At 47.7% G+C, this 16,563-nt stretch overlaps 1 protein-coding gene across 11 annotated transcripts in view; it reads right to left on the bottom strand.

Annotated features, from left to right (window-relative positions):
• LOC117890076 (protein grainyhead) overlaps positions 1-16,563 on the bottom strand; it is a 64,781-nt gene that overhangs the window by 33,962 nt on the left and 14,256 nt on the right. For 6 of the 11 annotated variants that reach the window (XM_034794719.1, XM_034794721.1, XM_034794724.1 and 3 more), the window contains 3 exons: positions 6,218-6,620; positions 843-1,025; positions 129-776 (listed from right to left, as the gene is read on the bottom strand). In XM_034794719.1, coding sequence (XP_034650610.1) covers positions 129-776; positions 843-1,025; positions 6,218-6,620 — 1,234 coding nt within the window. Of the gene's footprint in view, positions 1-128; positions 777-842; positions 1,026-4,759; positions 5,000-6,217; positions 6,621-9,496; positions 9,553-16,563 lie in introns of those variants that run through there. The other 5 variants (XM_034794726.1, XM_034794727.1, XM_034794728.1 and 2 more) reach the window with 4 other exon arrangements.

Below are 16,563 nucleotides of genomic sequence, written 5' to 3'. Positions count from 1 at the left end.
GTTATAGTTTAAGTCTAAGTTGTTGTTGCTTAAGTTACAGTTTTAATGGACACGCCGCGCATTTCTCTTTCTACCCTTTGGGTCACCTAAGTTCTGTGGGGATTCTTTTCTGTGGGATGTGTGTGTACCTGCTGTATGTTGGTCTGATCCCGCGGCGTGATGGCATCCGTGCCGATGCCCGAGTCGGGACTGGGCAGATCGACGGTGAGTCCCGCCGCCGTGATGGCCTTGGCATAGAGTGGCGTGCTGCCGCCGCCCTTGCCGTCCTGCGGATGGTGGTGCTGCTGCTGCTGCTGCTGTTGGTGGAGGTGCTGCTGGTGTTGGGGCTGTTGCTGTTGCTGTTGTTGCTGCTGCTGCTGCTGCTGTTGCTGGTGGTGCACGCTGACGCTGCTCGTGAGCAGCGTCGTGGTGGTGGGCGGGGGGGCGTTGCCTGTGAAGCGACCCTCGTAGGTGACCACTCCGCCTGGCTGCGACACCGAAACGTCCACGTCGCCGTAGATGGAGCGCGTGGAGGCGGGCACATAGCCGCCCTGTCCGTCCGGCGCAAAGTACTCCCGGTAGTAGGGCTCCGTTATGAAGGTGGTGGCGGTGGTGGGCGGGGGGCCGGGCGGCAGTCGGCTGGCCGTGTACATTCCATAGTCGTTGGCGGTTATGTACGGCCCCGGACTGGGGCTTTGTGCCTGCAGGGAGCCGCCGGCTCCGCCAGATCCGCCACCACCGACGCCGCTGCCGCCGCCACCTCCTCCCGCGCCGCTGGCCGTGCTGGGATGTGAGGTCTGCAGGTGGTTTGAGGTGTTGGTTGGGGTTGCTGGGGCACCACCACTCGCTCCACTGTCACTCACCTGTAGGTAAATCTGTGTGCCGCCCGTGGTAGCATACATCTCTAGTTCGGTGGCAGGACTACTACTGCTGCAGCTGTTGGTTCTGTTGTTTCTGGTGGTTCTGGTGGTGCAGGGACTGTGTCTGTGGCTAATCTCGCTAATCTCAGCTTCGTCGGCTGGTGGCGACGCATCCACGTGCAAGATCTGAGGGAAATGTGCGTTTGGTTTTGGTTTTGCTTTGTGGTAGGGCGAATTCTTAACACTAAAATGCTTGATTGGGTGGTGGGGGCTGCTGATGGATCGATCTCCCAGTCGAGAGCCCGCTTCGAGCATTCATTCTGGCATTGTGTTTGTGTGGCTAATGGCCAAGCATTTCATGATTGATGACTATAACTATATGGGGCCCCGCGACAAGGTCACAGACAGACTGCGAGTCCAAATCCGAGTCCGATTTGGACCCACAACGAGGCGATGTGAGGTGACAAAATTGTGCGTGAATCGTGCACGTTCTTTGACTTTTCTTTGGGGCCGTGTCCCATGATTCATGCAGCGGCAGCCGCGTAAACAGCTTATTGGAAATAACGTCAACAAGTACAGTTTATAATAAAAGGCCATAAAAAAAGGCATATACGAAATGAAACACAAATGAAGCACAGTCGCCGTCGCCTTTTGTCGTTGTCGTCGAGCGGTGCGGAGTGGAAAGAAACCAATTAAAAGAAAAAGAAAAAAAAAAACAACAACACAGAAAAAAGCGCGAAAAAAATCAACATTTATATACAATAAACACATATACATATACATATGTATATATAGAGATATATGGATGGTGTATATGCATATATGTTAATTATTATTGTTTTTTTTTTATTGGTCGCCCGAAAATGTCAAACGTTTTTGGAGACAAACCGCAGCACAGCCACAAATGAGGTAATACAGAGCAAAGTGTGGTCCACCGCAGATATATACGAGATGGACCTAGGCTGGGGCTGGCCTGTGTCTCAAATCAAAATTAGCAGCTGCCTGATGATTGCCTCTTGGTCTAAAGAAAGTGAAACCCCCCCAAAAAAAGACACGAATCGAGACGTCACTCTTTTCTTGGCCTTTGATCAAACCGGTTGCTCTGGGCTTGGGCATGGGCCTGGGTCTGCTTTTTGGTCTAATTTCAGTTACACTTTTCGGGCCACATATTGGACACATTTTGGTCTTTGGGAAAAGAACCTTTGTAACTGTTTGTGTGGTATTTGGCTGTTGATTTTGACTTTGATTTTGGTTCGAGAAACCAACGAAAATGTTGCCTATTTGTGCGTCTTTCAAATTTAAATTTATACAGAGGCTGGCTTTTGTGGCGGTGGCTCTGTGTCTCTGTGTTTTTTATATTTTTCGGCTCGCAGTCGAAGTTGAAGTCTCTTGTATAATTTAGCATCGGTAAAAGATTCTAGCTGCGAGCTAATTAAATTTGTTCATCAAAATCAATTTGCATTTTAAGCTTTTAACGTGCAACGTCAGAGAAGGCCTTGACGCGGGCCGATGCCGATCGACGAGCGATCGGATCGGAACGGAATGGTTCGGATTGGATCGATACACCAGCAGCAGCAGCAGCAGCGGCAGCGGCAAACAAAGATTTCATTTTCATTGCTTTTGGCTCTGCTCTTCTTTGTGGTGGTGCTGGTGCGTGTCTCGCGATGCCCAATCGCATCTGTATCTCCATCTCTCGCGGTGGCATGGGATGGGCATGGGGATGGGACATGGGGAGGTCATATGAGTAGCTGTCGTCTACCTATATCCGACTACGACTACGACTACACTTAATATTTATAACTATGGAAGCCATCGGTTATGAGACGCGTCGTCGTCGTCTCTGGGCCTTTAGAATTATGCTAAGCAGCGGCGACAAACGTCAAGCGGCGGTTCTGGCACATATTTATGCATGAGATGAGGAAGAAATAAAAAGCAGCAACAAAATGCTGTACAAAACCACACACAAAACACAGACGAAAAATAACAAAATATTTAAATAAAGCCAATTAACTATTTTAATGCCTTTTGGAATGATAAAAAGTGAAACTTTTTTTTCCTCTTCTTCATACAGTCCAGCGTTTTATGAATATCGTTAATTCTCGGAAATAAACCGAACGAAAAACGAAAAAGCAAAAAACCAGAGAAAAACCAAAAAATGAACGAAAAAGATTGTTTTGTTAAAAGTTGACTACTTTAATGGTGCCTTGATAACGTAACTGATGTTCTGGCAAAGGAAAACCCATGACTAAAAGCCCTCATGAATTGTGAAGGAAGGAAAGACGAAGTTGCTCCGAGGCTCACGATTGTGTATTAGTTGGATAAGGATCATCAACGTTGATGCTTTTCCATTAGCTATCAAATACTTTTGGCCCTACTAACTCATATTTCATATTTCCATTAGTAAGATCATTCTTCATTCATATTCCAACATTCAATATTAATAGTTTTGTTATTCAAATTTCTGTGTGGTGTTTTCCACTATTGAATGGTTCCAGGAAATCGAAACTGAGTTTCGATATAGTCAGAAATGTAATAAAGAGAAGAACTCATCTCAGGAACTGCAAGATTAAATTTGATTTGCTGTCAAGTGTGATTCAGTCGCAGTCTCTGTATGATGTTTGATTTCCCAGAAGCTGAATCTCTCTTTCCTTCAAGAAATTCGCTAGATAAGACTAATTTCTAGTGGCAAAAAGTGAGATTCCTGTGTACAGTGAACCACTGATAAGTCAGCCGGTGGATAGTTGAGCAATTAGAAAGGCAAATTGGTTTGGATTCGGCAAAAATAAACAGGGAGATATCCCCAAAGAGAGGGAGGGAGAGAGTTGTTAATCCAAGATCTCAATTTGTCTCTGTTGGCGGCTCTAATGATTACACTTTCCGGTGCACAGACGGTCGGTCGGTCGGTCTGTCGTTCGGACGTATGGAGATCAATAAATTGCCAACAGCAAAAACAAAATGAAATAAAATAAAATCAATTTTTTTCTGCTCTCTGATTCTGTGCCATAAATTAAGATCGAGCGAAACCTTAGACTTTAAACTATGCAATTGTGTGCGTGTGTGTGGTGCGGTGTGTTTGTGTGTATGTAAATTAATAAGACAAATATTAAGAATAATTAACTGTCAATGCGAAAAGTGTACGATAAATTAGAGTGCACCGCAATTTAATATTTATTTTCGCATTTCGAGTTTGTGTTCCCCACTGTGAGGCGATGTAGAGGGGGTGGGTGTGGGGTAACACCTGAAGAGAGCAATTAAGGTTCTGTTCAATGAATTTTCTGAGCCACAGAAAACACACACACACACAAACACAGACCCGGCCGCCCCAACCGAAAATCATTGAATCAAGGCGATAAAAGTCCAACTGTTCGTTCTTGTTCTCCATCTCCATCTCTATTCCACTATTTCTCTCTCTCTTTCTCGCTTGCTCTTTGGCCGGGCCGCAATTGCGCGCCAAACAAAAGACTTGGGCTGCGAACTTGTTCGCTGTGTGGGTGTTGAAAGGCAACGCGTTGCGAGTGAGCTCCAGCTGGTGCCGCTGCACGCCCACACACAAGTATGACGCTGTGGCTGTGGCTGTCGTTGTTACTTTTGTTGTTGCTCGTGTTGCTTTGCGCGTGTGCGTTTGCTCAATTTGTTGTTGCTGTTTGTTTGATTCATTGATTGTTGTTTTGTTGTTTGTGGCGCACGTTTTGGATTGCAGGTGGATCGGGGGATACGATCCCATTCAATACGATAGGGTATGGTATGGTATGCTATGGTATGGCATTACTCTCGACTGCATCAGCAGCGGCAGCAGCAGCCCACACATTCCAATCAAGCGGCACTCATAACTACAATAACTATATGTGTATCACATGGTACATATCATGTATCAAACAATATGCAAATTGAAGCATATCGAATTCGGTCACAGAACTCACACAAATGCACGATGCCCGATCGATTCGCACTTACGGTCGAGAACAGTAATGTAATGTAGTGAACTGATCCGCTGCGATCCACTGTTGCAATCACAGGGAGGGGTAGATACCGATACACGAACACGGATTACGTTTGTGCGCTTGCACGGTATTGCGCGGACGAAACATACGCGAGCGGTGCGGTGCTGCTCAAAAATCAGACGAATCGAAAACGATCCTACTCCGACAGCGTGATACGAATGAATGACGCCGTGCCGTGTGGTTGAGGCTGTGGCTGAGGGGCCAGGTATGACAGCGTCGACGTCGGGCTCTGCTGACAGCACACACACATACACTCTAGCACCTGGTTGCGTCGGCCAGTTGGACCAGCGATCATCATTTGTACTCACTCACACTTGTGCGCGCAGCTCATATCAGTTCAAAATGGTTGGAATCTGTAGCTGTCGCAATATTCTGACATGTAAAAGGCAAGGGGTGAAGTGGGGAGGGGTGGCCGGACAGGGCGTTACAAGCAATAAGCAGCAGAAGAAGTTGTTGCTGCACTTGCACCATTCATTGATCCAAATCCAATCACAGGAAGAGCGCAAAATAAGAAAGAGAGTAGTCGCTGGGGCAGCGGTAGAGGTGGAGATGGAGGGAGAGGGAGCCCCAGCCACCGGAAGTGTACACTTATCCCCCAGCGATTGTCGCCCTGAGTTTTGCTACTGCAATTTCTCACCAGTGCAGAATTGTTTGCCTATTGCAAGACATTTAATTACGGTTTACTGATTCTGCTGTCCACTCGCTCTGCTCCTTTGCACTGCTTTGTTTTTGATAAACCGTTCGAACATATATACAACATGCAACTCGAACATGCGAAAGGAAACGCTTTGCGCGAGAGGAGCCACTGTCATGGGCAATCAGTGTGAGTGCGAGCGAGAAGACTATACAAATCACATACGCATACACACACACATACAGAGTGAGACAACGTCGAGATCGTATAACAAGAAGCGTGTATAACAGTTTCAATGCAGGCATTGCTTTGCCTGCTATGATGTTTGTAGCTGTTGTGGTTGTTGTTATTGCTGCCACATTGCTTTCAATAGAACCGAACCGAACGGCGCGACGAAAGCGACGACAACGATTCGTATTGGCTGCAACCACTAACACTCATTGCCCTCACTCACACTCACTCACACCAGCAATTGACAGACCAATTGCAAGTCTGTTAGACAGGCAGACAACAACTACAACCACAACTACAACCGCAATTGTGTGGCTGGGCTAATTGATGTGTGTGGCACAAGCACACAGGATGCGCCACTGGGGTTGGGATGCTATGAATAATTGTGAATGGGCGCGGGAATGCGTATACTAGAGGTAGTACTATCTAAGTTCTGTTTCGAGATTTGCGTGCGTGTCCATTAATTGTTCCCTGAGCAACAAAAACACACTAATTCTAATAATTTCGCTTACCTTTTGCGTTATGACCGAACCCGCGCCGCCGTTCGCTGCCGTCGCTCCGGCAATGTTACCGTTCTTCGGATCCTTGCGCAGATCCTCCGGCTCCCTTTTGATGGTTATCAGCTGCTGCTGCTGCTGCTGTTGTTGCACCGCCGATGAGACAATGGAGCCTGCGCTCCCCACGCCTGCGGCACTCACAATGTCGCCGGGATGCTGCTGCTGTTGCTGTTGCTGCTGCTGCTGCTGCTGTTGCTGCTGCTGGTGGTGCTGCGAGATGGTGGTGGTGGAGACAACGCCAGTGGTGCTGACGGCCGAGGCCGATGATGAGGGGTGTGAGCCGAGCAGAAAGCCTTGGATCTCATTCTGCGATAGGCCCGAGACATCGATGGGTGTGGTCTGGCCATTGAGCTTTCCACTGTGGAGCGGGCAGAGAAAGAGAATGAAGCAGAACGTGCATTAGTTAATGTTTGATAAATGACTTGAATGCTTAATCTACATAAGAGTAGGCAGTCCCCCTTCCCCATTGACACCCACACAATCAAAGCCTGCGCTTATCAATCAGAACCAGCGAATCACCTCCAATCAGTGCAGCAATCACACATGAAATCACACACAGAGGCAATCACAATCAAGTGGCTGCAAGTGCAACAAGGCTAATTTCATTCACAAGAACAACAAAAACAACAACAACAACATCAACAGAAAGAACTCCTGCGGCAGACACCTGTGCGCAAGCCAAGTGGAAACCTGGATGGGGGGATGGTGTACCTGCCTCGCCTCGCCCAAATGGGAGCAATCCCCAGCTATAATCACACATGCAACAACACTGGATCTGGCACTGGATCTGGCACTGGCACCGGCACTCGTACATATAAACCAGATTCCAGCCTGCTGCGGCGGCAAGTGCTCAGGCCCAGCGACACAAACAACCACCAGAAACAGCAACTGCAGCAACAGCAACAACATCCATCCAGAACCAAAACAACTTTTTGGCCAGCATCCAGCCAGCCAGCCAGCAGCCAGCAGTTGGCAACAAACGAGAAACCAGAAAAGGCAACGGCAGGCTGCCAACCCGAAGCATTAGATACCCTGGCAGATCGACTTGGATCAAATTAAACATAAATATTCCCAAATGTTTTGAGAATATTGATAGGAAAAGGATAAGTAACAAGGGATCCAAGAGACATAGAAGATTCCTGTGGGAAAACAAAAGGATGTCCAAGCTTCCAGATGCTGATTAGGATTACACAACGGTAAATCTTCGCATTTGTAAAAGTTGTAATCAAGAATAACAGCATGTACCTTTTTCTAGGGTATCCCATTGAATAAACCCATTGAATGGCAACAGAATGAAGCGAATTTCCGATAGAAAGAGCATCAAAGGTGGAGGGGAAATCCAAATCCAAATTAGCGGCATTCCCCAGAGACCACAAGTCTGTGGCCTCTCCCCCAACGATGCGCTTATCGAGCGCCCTATCGCAGACAACGCCAGGAACAGCCATAAATTAGGCAACACGATCGCTGTCTCCATGCTATAATCGAATATTGATAACTTTTTGGCATTTTACCAGAGAAAAACAGAAACAGAAACAAAGACACAGAGTGGTAAAGGGAAAAGGAAGCGAGGCAGTAGAGAGACACACACAAGGAGACATGCCACCAAGGTCACCCGAAGCAAAGTCCTTGCAGCTGGCAACTGATAAACCGGATCTGGTCGAGGTATTACTTCCTACCCACCTTCCCGTCTTTCGGCGACACAATTAAAGCTCTTTGAGGGAAACTCTGGCCCAAGACACACAAAAAAGGGCAACCCAAAACACTTCTCCTGGATAAATTATAATGAGAGGGAACCGAATGACCAGATGGAGAAAAGATAGAGCATATTTTGAGCTGCTTAATCAATGGATTTCATTCCAGAAAACCACTGCAAGGATTCCCCATAGATGTTATTATTTTTTTGCAATGCTTGTACTGCTTCTTTTGTGCTTAAATCCTGTGAGTACTTTCTTATGGTTATTTTTTTATGAATTTTCTACATTGATTAATTGATTGATTGTTTTTAGGGCATTAATCCTTCCTCCGGCTGTAGGAATATGATTGATTGACTCTCTTCCAACCTACCAAAAGTCTGCTGTGGAAAGGACTTCAAATACTCTCTACGAAATTCGGTGTAGAAATTCCGCTAGAAAGTCCCAAATTAGTTTTAAATTTGTCGAAATTGGCAATCTTGCGGGTCCGAGCCACACCTTTCGACACACAGATACAGATGCAGATATGTACTTGTCTGCTCTACCAATCTTAACGTATCAGTGACCGTTGTCCGCTGTCCGTTGTCCGTTGTCCGCTGTCCGCTGTCCGTTGGCCGTTGTCCGCTGTCCGTTCTTCCGTTAGCAGCTGTTGCAAGCGCTTTCTGCGTTTTTCCCTCCGCTGTGTGTGTGTTTTTTTTTCGGTATTTTGTTCTTCGTTTTTGTTGTTCTTTTATTTTGGCATTGCTCAACGTTGACAACGGCCGCGGCAGAGATTGCGATCGCTTACGCTCTTGCCCCATTTTGTGGCACTTGGCGTGTCGCCGCAGCCAAGTCTCCCTCTGCGGCCTGCCAGTGTCCCGGTTTCACCCGAAGTTGTTTTTTTTCGGCCACTCCGCAACGGACATCGACATGGGTATAGCAGAAAGCAGCAACAAATAAGAAAAACAACGAACAAAAAAAAGATTGTTTTGGCTTTTTTTTACGAGTTTGTTCTGCAGAACATTTTCGCTATTAAAAATGACACTCTGATCCCCTACCGCTCCCTCCCTCTCCTCCTTCCGGCTGCGCTATAACATTTTTTCGTAATGCGATATGTGAGCGATGTCCAAGCCGCGTTTAGGGTCAGAGCCGTGTAACTCACGTAGCGGCTACGGGGAAGCGCGAAAAAGTAACAACATTCACACACAGAGAGACAAACATTTATTAGATACCCAAAGTGCTGCTCATATCTTTGTTCTTCATTGTTTTATGTGTTTATTTTTGTGGCTACAGTGGGCACTGGCTAGAGAGAGGAGCTACAGAGGAAGAGCTCTCGCGTGCACTCTGGAGGCTCCACTGTGTGGGGGGGACTATCTTTGAATTGTGTTTCTAAGCCAAGTGCTCGGACGCTCGACCTTTTCCAGGCCCCCGAACCGTATTACGGTTACGGTTTCATCATCACCTCACGGCTTGGCCCTATAAAAACAGAACAGCAACTGCGTTCCGATGTGCGACGTGCCGCTTGTGGCGGATTTCCAGCGAAATGGCCAGCCTGGCGACTTACCTCCACAGCAGCTCCGACCCAAGGGGATCGTTGTTGTTGTTGTTGTTGTTGTTGGTCTCCTTTGCGGCCTCGTGGCTCTGCTGGCGATAGTAGCTGTAGATGGGATAGGACTCTGTAGCTGAGCCTGGCACTGCAGCTGGACTGTGGGCAGGAAGCTGCTGCTGGTGCTGCAAGGGTGGCAGGGCAGGCTGCTGCTGGTGCAGTGGCAGGGACAAACTTAAGCCATGATCCGGGTAGTGCGAGTGGAGCTGCTGCTGCTGCTGTTGCTCCTGGTGTTCGCTTGGCAGCGACTCCAGGCTGAAGCCGCGTCTGTTGGGCAGCGAATTACAACATTGATTCAAGCCAAAAAGGGGCGTGGCAGCCGCAGACAGACAACGCCCATGTGCGTGCATTTGGGCTTTTGGCAGTGATGGAGATGCGGCGGCATCATTAGCATTTCCACTTCCACTTCCATTTCTATTTTGACTTTAATTTTATTTGTATATTTACATAATCAATTTTTGGACACCCTCAGCCAGGTGTGCGTGTGTGTGGCTGTGTGTGTGTGTGTGTATCCGTATCTTACGGATTTGTAAGTGTCGCGGCAACGCTTTTTACTGCTTTCGGCGCTTGGAATTGATTCATTTAGCGCTATTAGCGCCAAACAACAAAAAACCCATCGGGGGCAAAAAAAAGCGTCAATTTTTTGTTAGCACTCTCTGCCCCGCTGCACCCCGCTCAAACTTTAACCCCTGCCCGCTTTCGGGTGTACTCTGCAAGTGGTCCATTCACTAATTATTTATTTCCCATGAAGCTTTTCTTGGCTTAACCCCTCGGAGGAGGCCGCTAAGTGCACGAAGAGTGAGCCCGTGATTAGGCCAACACTTGGGCCACGCCTCTGGAGTAGTTGGGCCGCGGTGCCGCCCCCCCTGTGGCGCAGCCCGATTGTGCAACAAGTAGCAAACATTTTGGCAAAACAAAAGCAAACAAAGGCAGTCCTGCGGCGTGGCGTGGTGTGGCGTGGCTCTGCCACCTGAATCGGGCACGCAGATTGCGAATATCGGGAGGAGGAACAGGAGGCTGCTACTGTGGTCGGGCTGGCAGCGAGCTTGGGCCTGGGCCTGGGCCTGGGAAGTGCTGGCCCAGGGCAAGGTGATCCGCTCGGACCGAGACGGAGTGAGAGAGAGAGAGAGAGAGAACCGGTTCGAGCAGCTGCATGCCACAGCAGAGCTAATCCCAGGCGCGGACCGAGGCGGTACGTCGCGTAACGGTTAAGGCAATCATTATTGATATTAGGAACCTCTTTGCCGGATCCCAGACAACGGAAGAATCACAGAACACACAGAGACAGCTTGCTCGGACACCGTCCGAGGTGGAGGGGGGCAAGAGATCTTCCAGGGAAACCCGAACAAAGCCCCTCATTTGCATAATGCTTTCAGCCAGGCATCTACAAAAAGGATTCAAGATTCGTTCGGGATTCGTGCGGGCAACGGACCGCGGACAACACACACGGCCTAAGGATCTAAGAATCGCGGACCGCGATGGACCCTGGCCTGCGTCGTCTGGCTCTGTCTCAGGCATTTGACACGGTCGAGTGAATGCTCCTTTTTGTCATTGTCTCTCGACGTTGGACATCGCACCTCATTCATTCCGCATGCAACCCATTCAGAGGGTCCGGGTCCTATGTCCGACGCGGTGCTGTGTCTTCTGCGCCGGCTCAACCCCTTTCTGGGCAGCGTCCTGCGCGCTGATTTGCATAAAGGCGGACAAGGACGACTTAGGTAACGCTTTCAACCCCCTTCAAGGCTGCGGCCAAAGCAAAGCTGCAGATGCTCCGGGACCACTACGAGATTGATTGAGATTTGAGTCAACAAAAAAAGAAGAATAACAGAAGCCAAAGGACCAACAGTGGGTCCGTTAATATGTCCCCGAGGCGACGCATCCTTTTGCAGCGAAGGCATCTCTCGGACCACAGGCTCGACCGACTGTGAGAAACCTTTCGAGATTCTGATTGGGAAGCCGCCAGCGAGCAGCTGGAGCAGCATGCACCGCATGCAGTGAAAACTATCAACTCTCAAGCCATTTATTTGTATTCTTTTTCGTGTGTTTTTTGTTCGGTGCTGCCGCTGCTTCGTTTTTCTTTGCCCAGTCCCTGGGGTCTGTGTCATTTACATGATCATATTTTATGCAAATGGCTCGCGACGGTGTATCTGTCTCTGTCTGTGTCTCTGTCTTGGGATCTGACTCGGAGTCTGACTGTGGCTCCCCGACTGTGTCGGGAGCGAGAGAGGGGCCGGGCCAGCGCTGTCGGGCGTGGGCCATAAATTTCTCATTCGTATCGCATTAATTACTACAATATTATCAGCAGATAGCCGCAGCCAAAAGCCACGGACACAGATACACACACACACACACAGACACACACACTGAGATGTATCTGCTACAGCTGCCATATTGAAAATTAGAGATCAACGAAGCGAAAGCTTTCGGGAAGCTCAGCGCACACACACACACACACAGGCACACGCACATGGCATGCTCTGCTGTTGGATCCTTGCCGCAAGGACATGGGCGTGGTCTGCCTGGACAGTTGGGCGAGCGTCTACCGTGGCTCGGCCATCCAATCCGTATAGGACAGCGCATAGCCGCTGCTGCTGCTCGTCGTCTCCTGCATGGCGTTCGTTTCGCTGGGGGCAGGGAGGGGGTGGGTTATCCTCTATGCGCAGCAGCCCCCACGCTGTATGCAGGCGGGCAGCATTACGCGCGATTTTTTATAGATCACTTTTGGTTACACTTTAAGCGGATTATGCGACGGCGCCCGCTGTTCTTTCACTGATTTTTAAAGAAAACTATGCGTAAATACAGAATGTGGATACAACTATGTACAACTGTGTATATATGTACTGCTGTACATATGTATATAAACTTGATGCTGTTGTCGACCTTGTGGCTTTTCGATATCAACTGAAAACCACTTTGAGCGTTCGATAAACTTGTAGCGCCAATTCAGAGTTTTTTTTTTTCGAGTGTGGAGCGGAGAGACTTAAAGATCACCAACAAAAAAACAACAACAACAAAATTACAACAACAACAACAGAGGCGACATTCGACAGTCGAGCGTATGGAGACTCTGAATTGTGTTAACATGTTTCTTTCTTGTCTCCCCAACGACGTCTCCACTTCTCTCTCTCTCTCCTCATCTCTCTCATACTCTCTCACTCTCCGTGTTCTCTCCCTCTCTCTCTCTCTCTCTCGCGCTGTCTTCTTGCTGCAGGTAGACTGCGCAGGTGAACAGGTTTGTTATTGTATCAAAATGTCCAAACGCTGTTGCACCTTTTAATATTAATAATACTCGTAATAAAATGAGCAACAAGAAGCAGCAAGCAGCAGAAAAATTCATTTAACGAAGTTCAGATACTCTTTTAGTGGAATTGCACTATATATATGAACGTCAAATACCTTTTTTATATGCTTCGATCATTTAATTTATGTTTCAGGAGCTTTAGCAATTGATTTTTGTACAGAAATATCACCATAAAAGTGACGTAAAGGTGCCCAAATTGTGCGCTGCACAAATACTTCAGCATAGCTGATGGACTGCGAGTGTGTGCACGGGAAGGGCATGGAAATGCTCCATTTGCACAGCGCGACTGCGCGGACAGCCAGAGGCTGTGAAATGGCAACAGTAAAAATACTGAAATATTGTCAATCAGGGATCGAACAAGGGGTGGGGAGCACGCAGACTAAAGAGGAGACGGGAGAATCGTGAGCAAAGGAGGCAGAGACAGGCAACGGCTCGGGACTCAATTCTATTGCCAGATAAGAGACACTCAAGCGTGGAGCTAGTTGTGTGAACAGGAGTGTAGCCACAGCCAAACAAACTTTAACAAAACCAAAAAATTAAACTAAAATAAAACATATAAAAATGTAAAATGGGGGGAACACAAAAGCCAATAAAAAAACGAGCAAAAAATATGTTTTACAGCTCAGAAATTTAATACGATCGGTTAAAGTGAAAGTAAGCGGCACACACACACACCTACATAATTTACATATATATTTGCATATATGTATGTATCTATATGTGTATGTACAGTTACACGTGTGTGACATACGCATTGACCGCGAACGCCCCGCTCAGAAGGCTATTGCCGAAGGTTATCCTTGTGTATGGAAATTTCACAAAATGCATTCATTTTGCACAATTTGTGGGGTTTCCGCATCGCCATAAGCAACAACGACAACAACACCTGAAACACTGTGCAACAAAATGTCAAAAGTTGCAAAGTGCACTCCCAATCAGAGGGAAAAGCTTACGTCAATTAATAATAATCTTATTTTATGGCCAACGAATTATATGGCACTTTGAGCTTTTATTCCTAAACGAAGCCACCACCAAGTCAATTCTATTTATAGCTCGATCAAATGTCAAAAGGTAAACCACCGACATATTTGTTTAATAAAGGAAATGCAAATTGTGATGAATTTTTTTATAACGTTTTGATTGCCATTTTACTCTGGCACAAAGATTTTGTATTTTATGGATTCATTGACTGTGAGTGTTATTTATTGCATGTGCAGATTTACCTAAATTATAATATTTATTCGGTATTCAAATTTTAGTTTATTTGGTGAGAGAACTGCTGCACTTCTAAACGTGTACTTTACACTTCAAAGTTTAAAAACCATTTACAAATTATGCACTTCCATTGCGGGAATTGTTTTCGTTTTCCAATACAACTTTTTCGCTGCCAATTAATGAAATTACACAAAAATCCTTGCAGCTTGAGGGCGGTGTTGAAGCCTATTGCATAGCTCCTAAATAATATAATGCCAAATGTGCAGGGTAATAAAACAGTTTTATAGCCAAGTGGCGAGAATTCACGTAATAAAATTGAACATTGGTTTGCACTCAACTCAGCCGAATAATCTGGCCGTAAAACGGCCATAAGCAGCGGCAATTTCCCCAAAATGCAATTGAATTGAAAACGATTTGACGAAGCTTTTGACTTGGCATTTAGGCGGCCCGCGAGCTTTAAGCTCTTCGTTCCAAGGGTTACAACTCTTTGTTGGCGAGTGTAGATTGTGACGCCGAAAGGGATAGGCATGGCTGATGTGGTGACAGACACAATGGAAAGGATCGCACGAAACAAAGGTCAACGGGAATTTATACAGCCTCCAGTCACCGCTCCGCCTGCCCCTCGACACACGAATTGGATGCGGCTTAATTTGACTTTAATGAAAACGTGGCAAAGCGAACACTTTTGGGATGTGGACGCGGACATGTGGACATTTGGACACTTGGACATGTCCTCGGTTGCGGCTGCTTATCAACGAGCAAACAAAACAAACTGTACATCAACTTGGTTGAGGCTGTGAGGCTGTGTGGCAGAGGCTCTGGCTGAGGCCAAGTCCAATCGGGCAACACGCAAGGTCCCAGGCTGGTCAAGCGGCAGCAGCCACAGCATGCCACAGTGAGAGAGTCAGTGGCAGAGCCAGGCCAAAGCCAGACCCAAAGTCCGAATCGAAGACGACGTCGGTCCATATGCGGAAACGCAATTTTGTCGTTATTTATGGACCTTGCCGCGCATGCAACATGCAACGGACGACTCTCTGTGGCTGGCTGCTGCTGCTGCTATAACAGGATGGGTTGGGATGGGACGTTGGCATTAGAAGAATAAGAATAAGAATACGACGAGCAACAGCATGGAGGCAGTTGGAGGCGGAGGAGTGGCGATGGCGATGGCCATGCTGATGCTGATGCTGATGCTGAAGCGGCTGATGCAGATGCGATGGCGTTGCAGATGTCCGACCATCCAAGCAAGCAACGAGCCAACCGATGGAGCGACCATTCCAGCCACATGACGATGACTTAGTTGCTCTCGAGCCAGAGCCAGAGCCCGGTCCCGGTCCCGGGGCCTGCCCCTGGCGGCACCTTGCTCAAGGAGTCGGAGGAGGCTGCGCTTGCATCTCACCTCGCTAACGGTTCTCTATTAGATTAATTTATATTCAAATTTTTATTACTTGCGCATACCAAATGCCCCTCCAACACTGGCGACTGCTCTGAAATGAATTGCCAACCCATTCGGTGGGGCTCTCTCTCTGTGCTTGGGACAGACATCCGCGTGGTAGAGCTGAAGCTGAAGCTGGAGCCGGTGATGGTGCCTGGATCTGGGTGTTATTAGCTCGCCTACTTGCGCATTCGATGCACGCCAGAATGCCAAAGTTGTGGATGTTGCTGTTGCTTTTGCTGTTGCTTTTGAGGCTGCTGCTGCTGCTGTGGCCTGTTGTTGCAGGGGCAGCAATAACGTATAGAAGAAACAGTTACAACGGAAGCTGTCATTCCACTGGGGGAATGGGGAATGGGGGCATGGGGATTGGGGATTGGGCGATGCCGAGGATGAGGACTCTGGCTTGAACTCAATGTTTGGGAAACGGGGGAATGGGGCATGGAGAATGCCAGAATGCGCTGGCGTTGCCGCTGCTGTTGCTGTTGCTGCTGTGGCTGTGGCTGCTGCCGGTTGCTGATGTTGGCCTATCGCAATAATTAACAGTAAAATGCGCGCCCGGCAGAAGCGGTTAATTCAAATGCATGAGAAATGCAAATGACAAACATTGATTTGAAAGGACCTGGAAGACACCGAAGAACGGAGCACAGCGAGGCAGAGAACTGTGGAGAACGGACAAGCGAATCGAAGCTAAAAACTATGATCGCGCTGTCCCCAATTAAGATGTTGATGTTGTAACCAGCAGCAGCAGCTGCCAGGAACCAGAAACACAGCCAACGATGCAGCAATTAGTGAAGCTGCAACTCGTATCTTATGCTGCAGATGGAACAGAACTCAGTCAGAGATGTCTCTCAAGTGTGGAGTGGAAATCATTGCCCTTAGACGTTAGCTTTGGCTCGTTTTTGGCTAAACTTTGATTGGGAATTCCCTTGGAGAGTATATTTAATGTTCATGCTTTGGTTTAACGATATTATTACTATGTCAATGAGTATCCTGCTGCAGCTACTTTGACACCTTACATATGGAACATATTTATAGCGAGAAATACTTGTGAGAACATTGAGGAAACAGCTTGATATT

This window comes from Drosophila subobscura, chromosome E (assembly GCF_008121235.1).
Source record: "Drosophila subobscura isolate 14011-0131.10 chromosome E, UCBerk_Dsub_1.0, whole genome shotgun sequence".
Classification (NCBI taxonomy): Eukaryota; Metazoa; Arthropoda; class Insecta; order Diptera; family Drosophilidae; genus Drosophila; species Drosophila subobscura.
The sequence above is the reverse complement of the archived record's forward strand: the minus strand, read 5'-3'. Positions and strand labels throughout refer to the sequence as shown.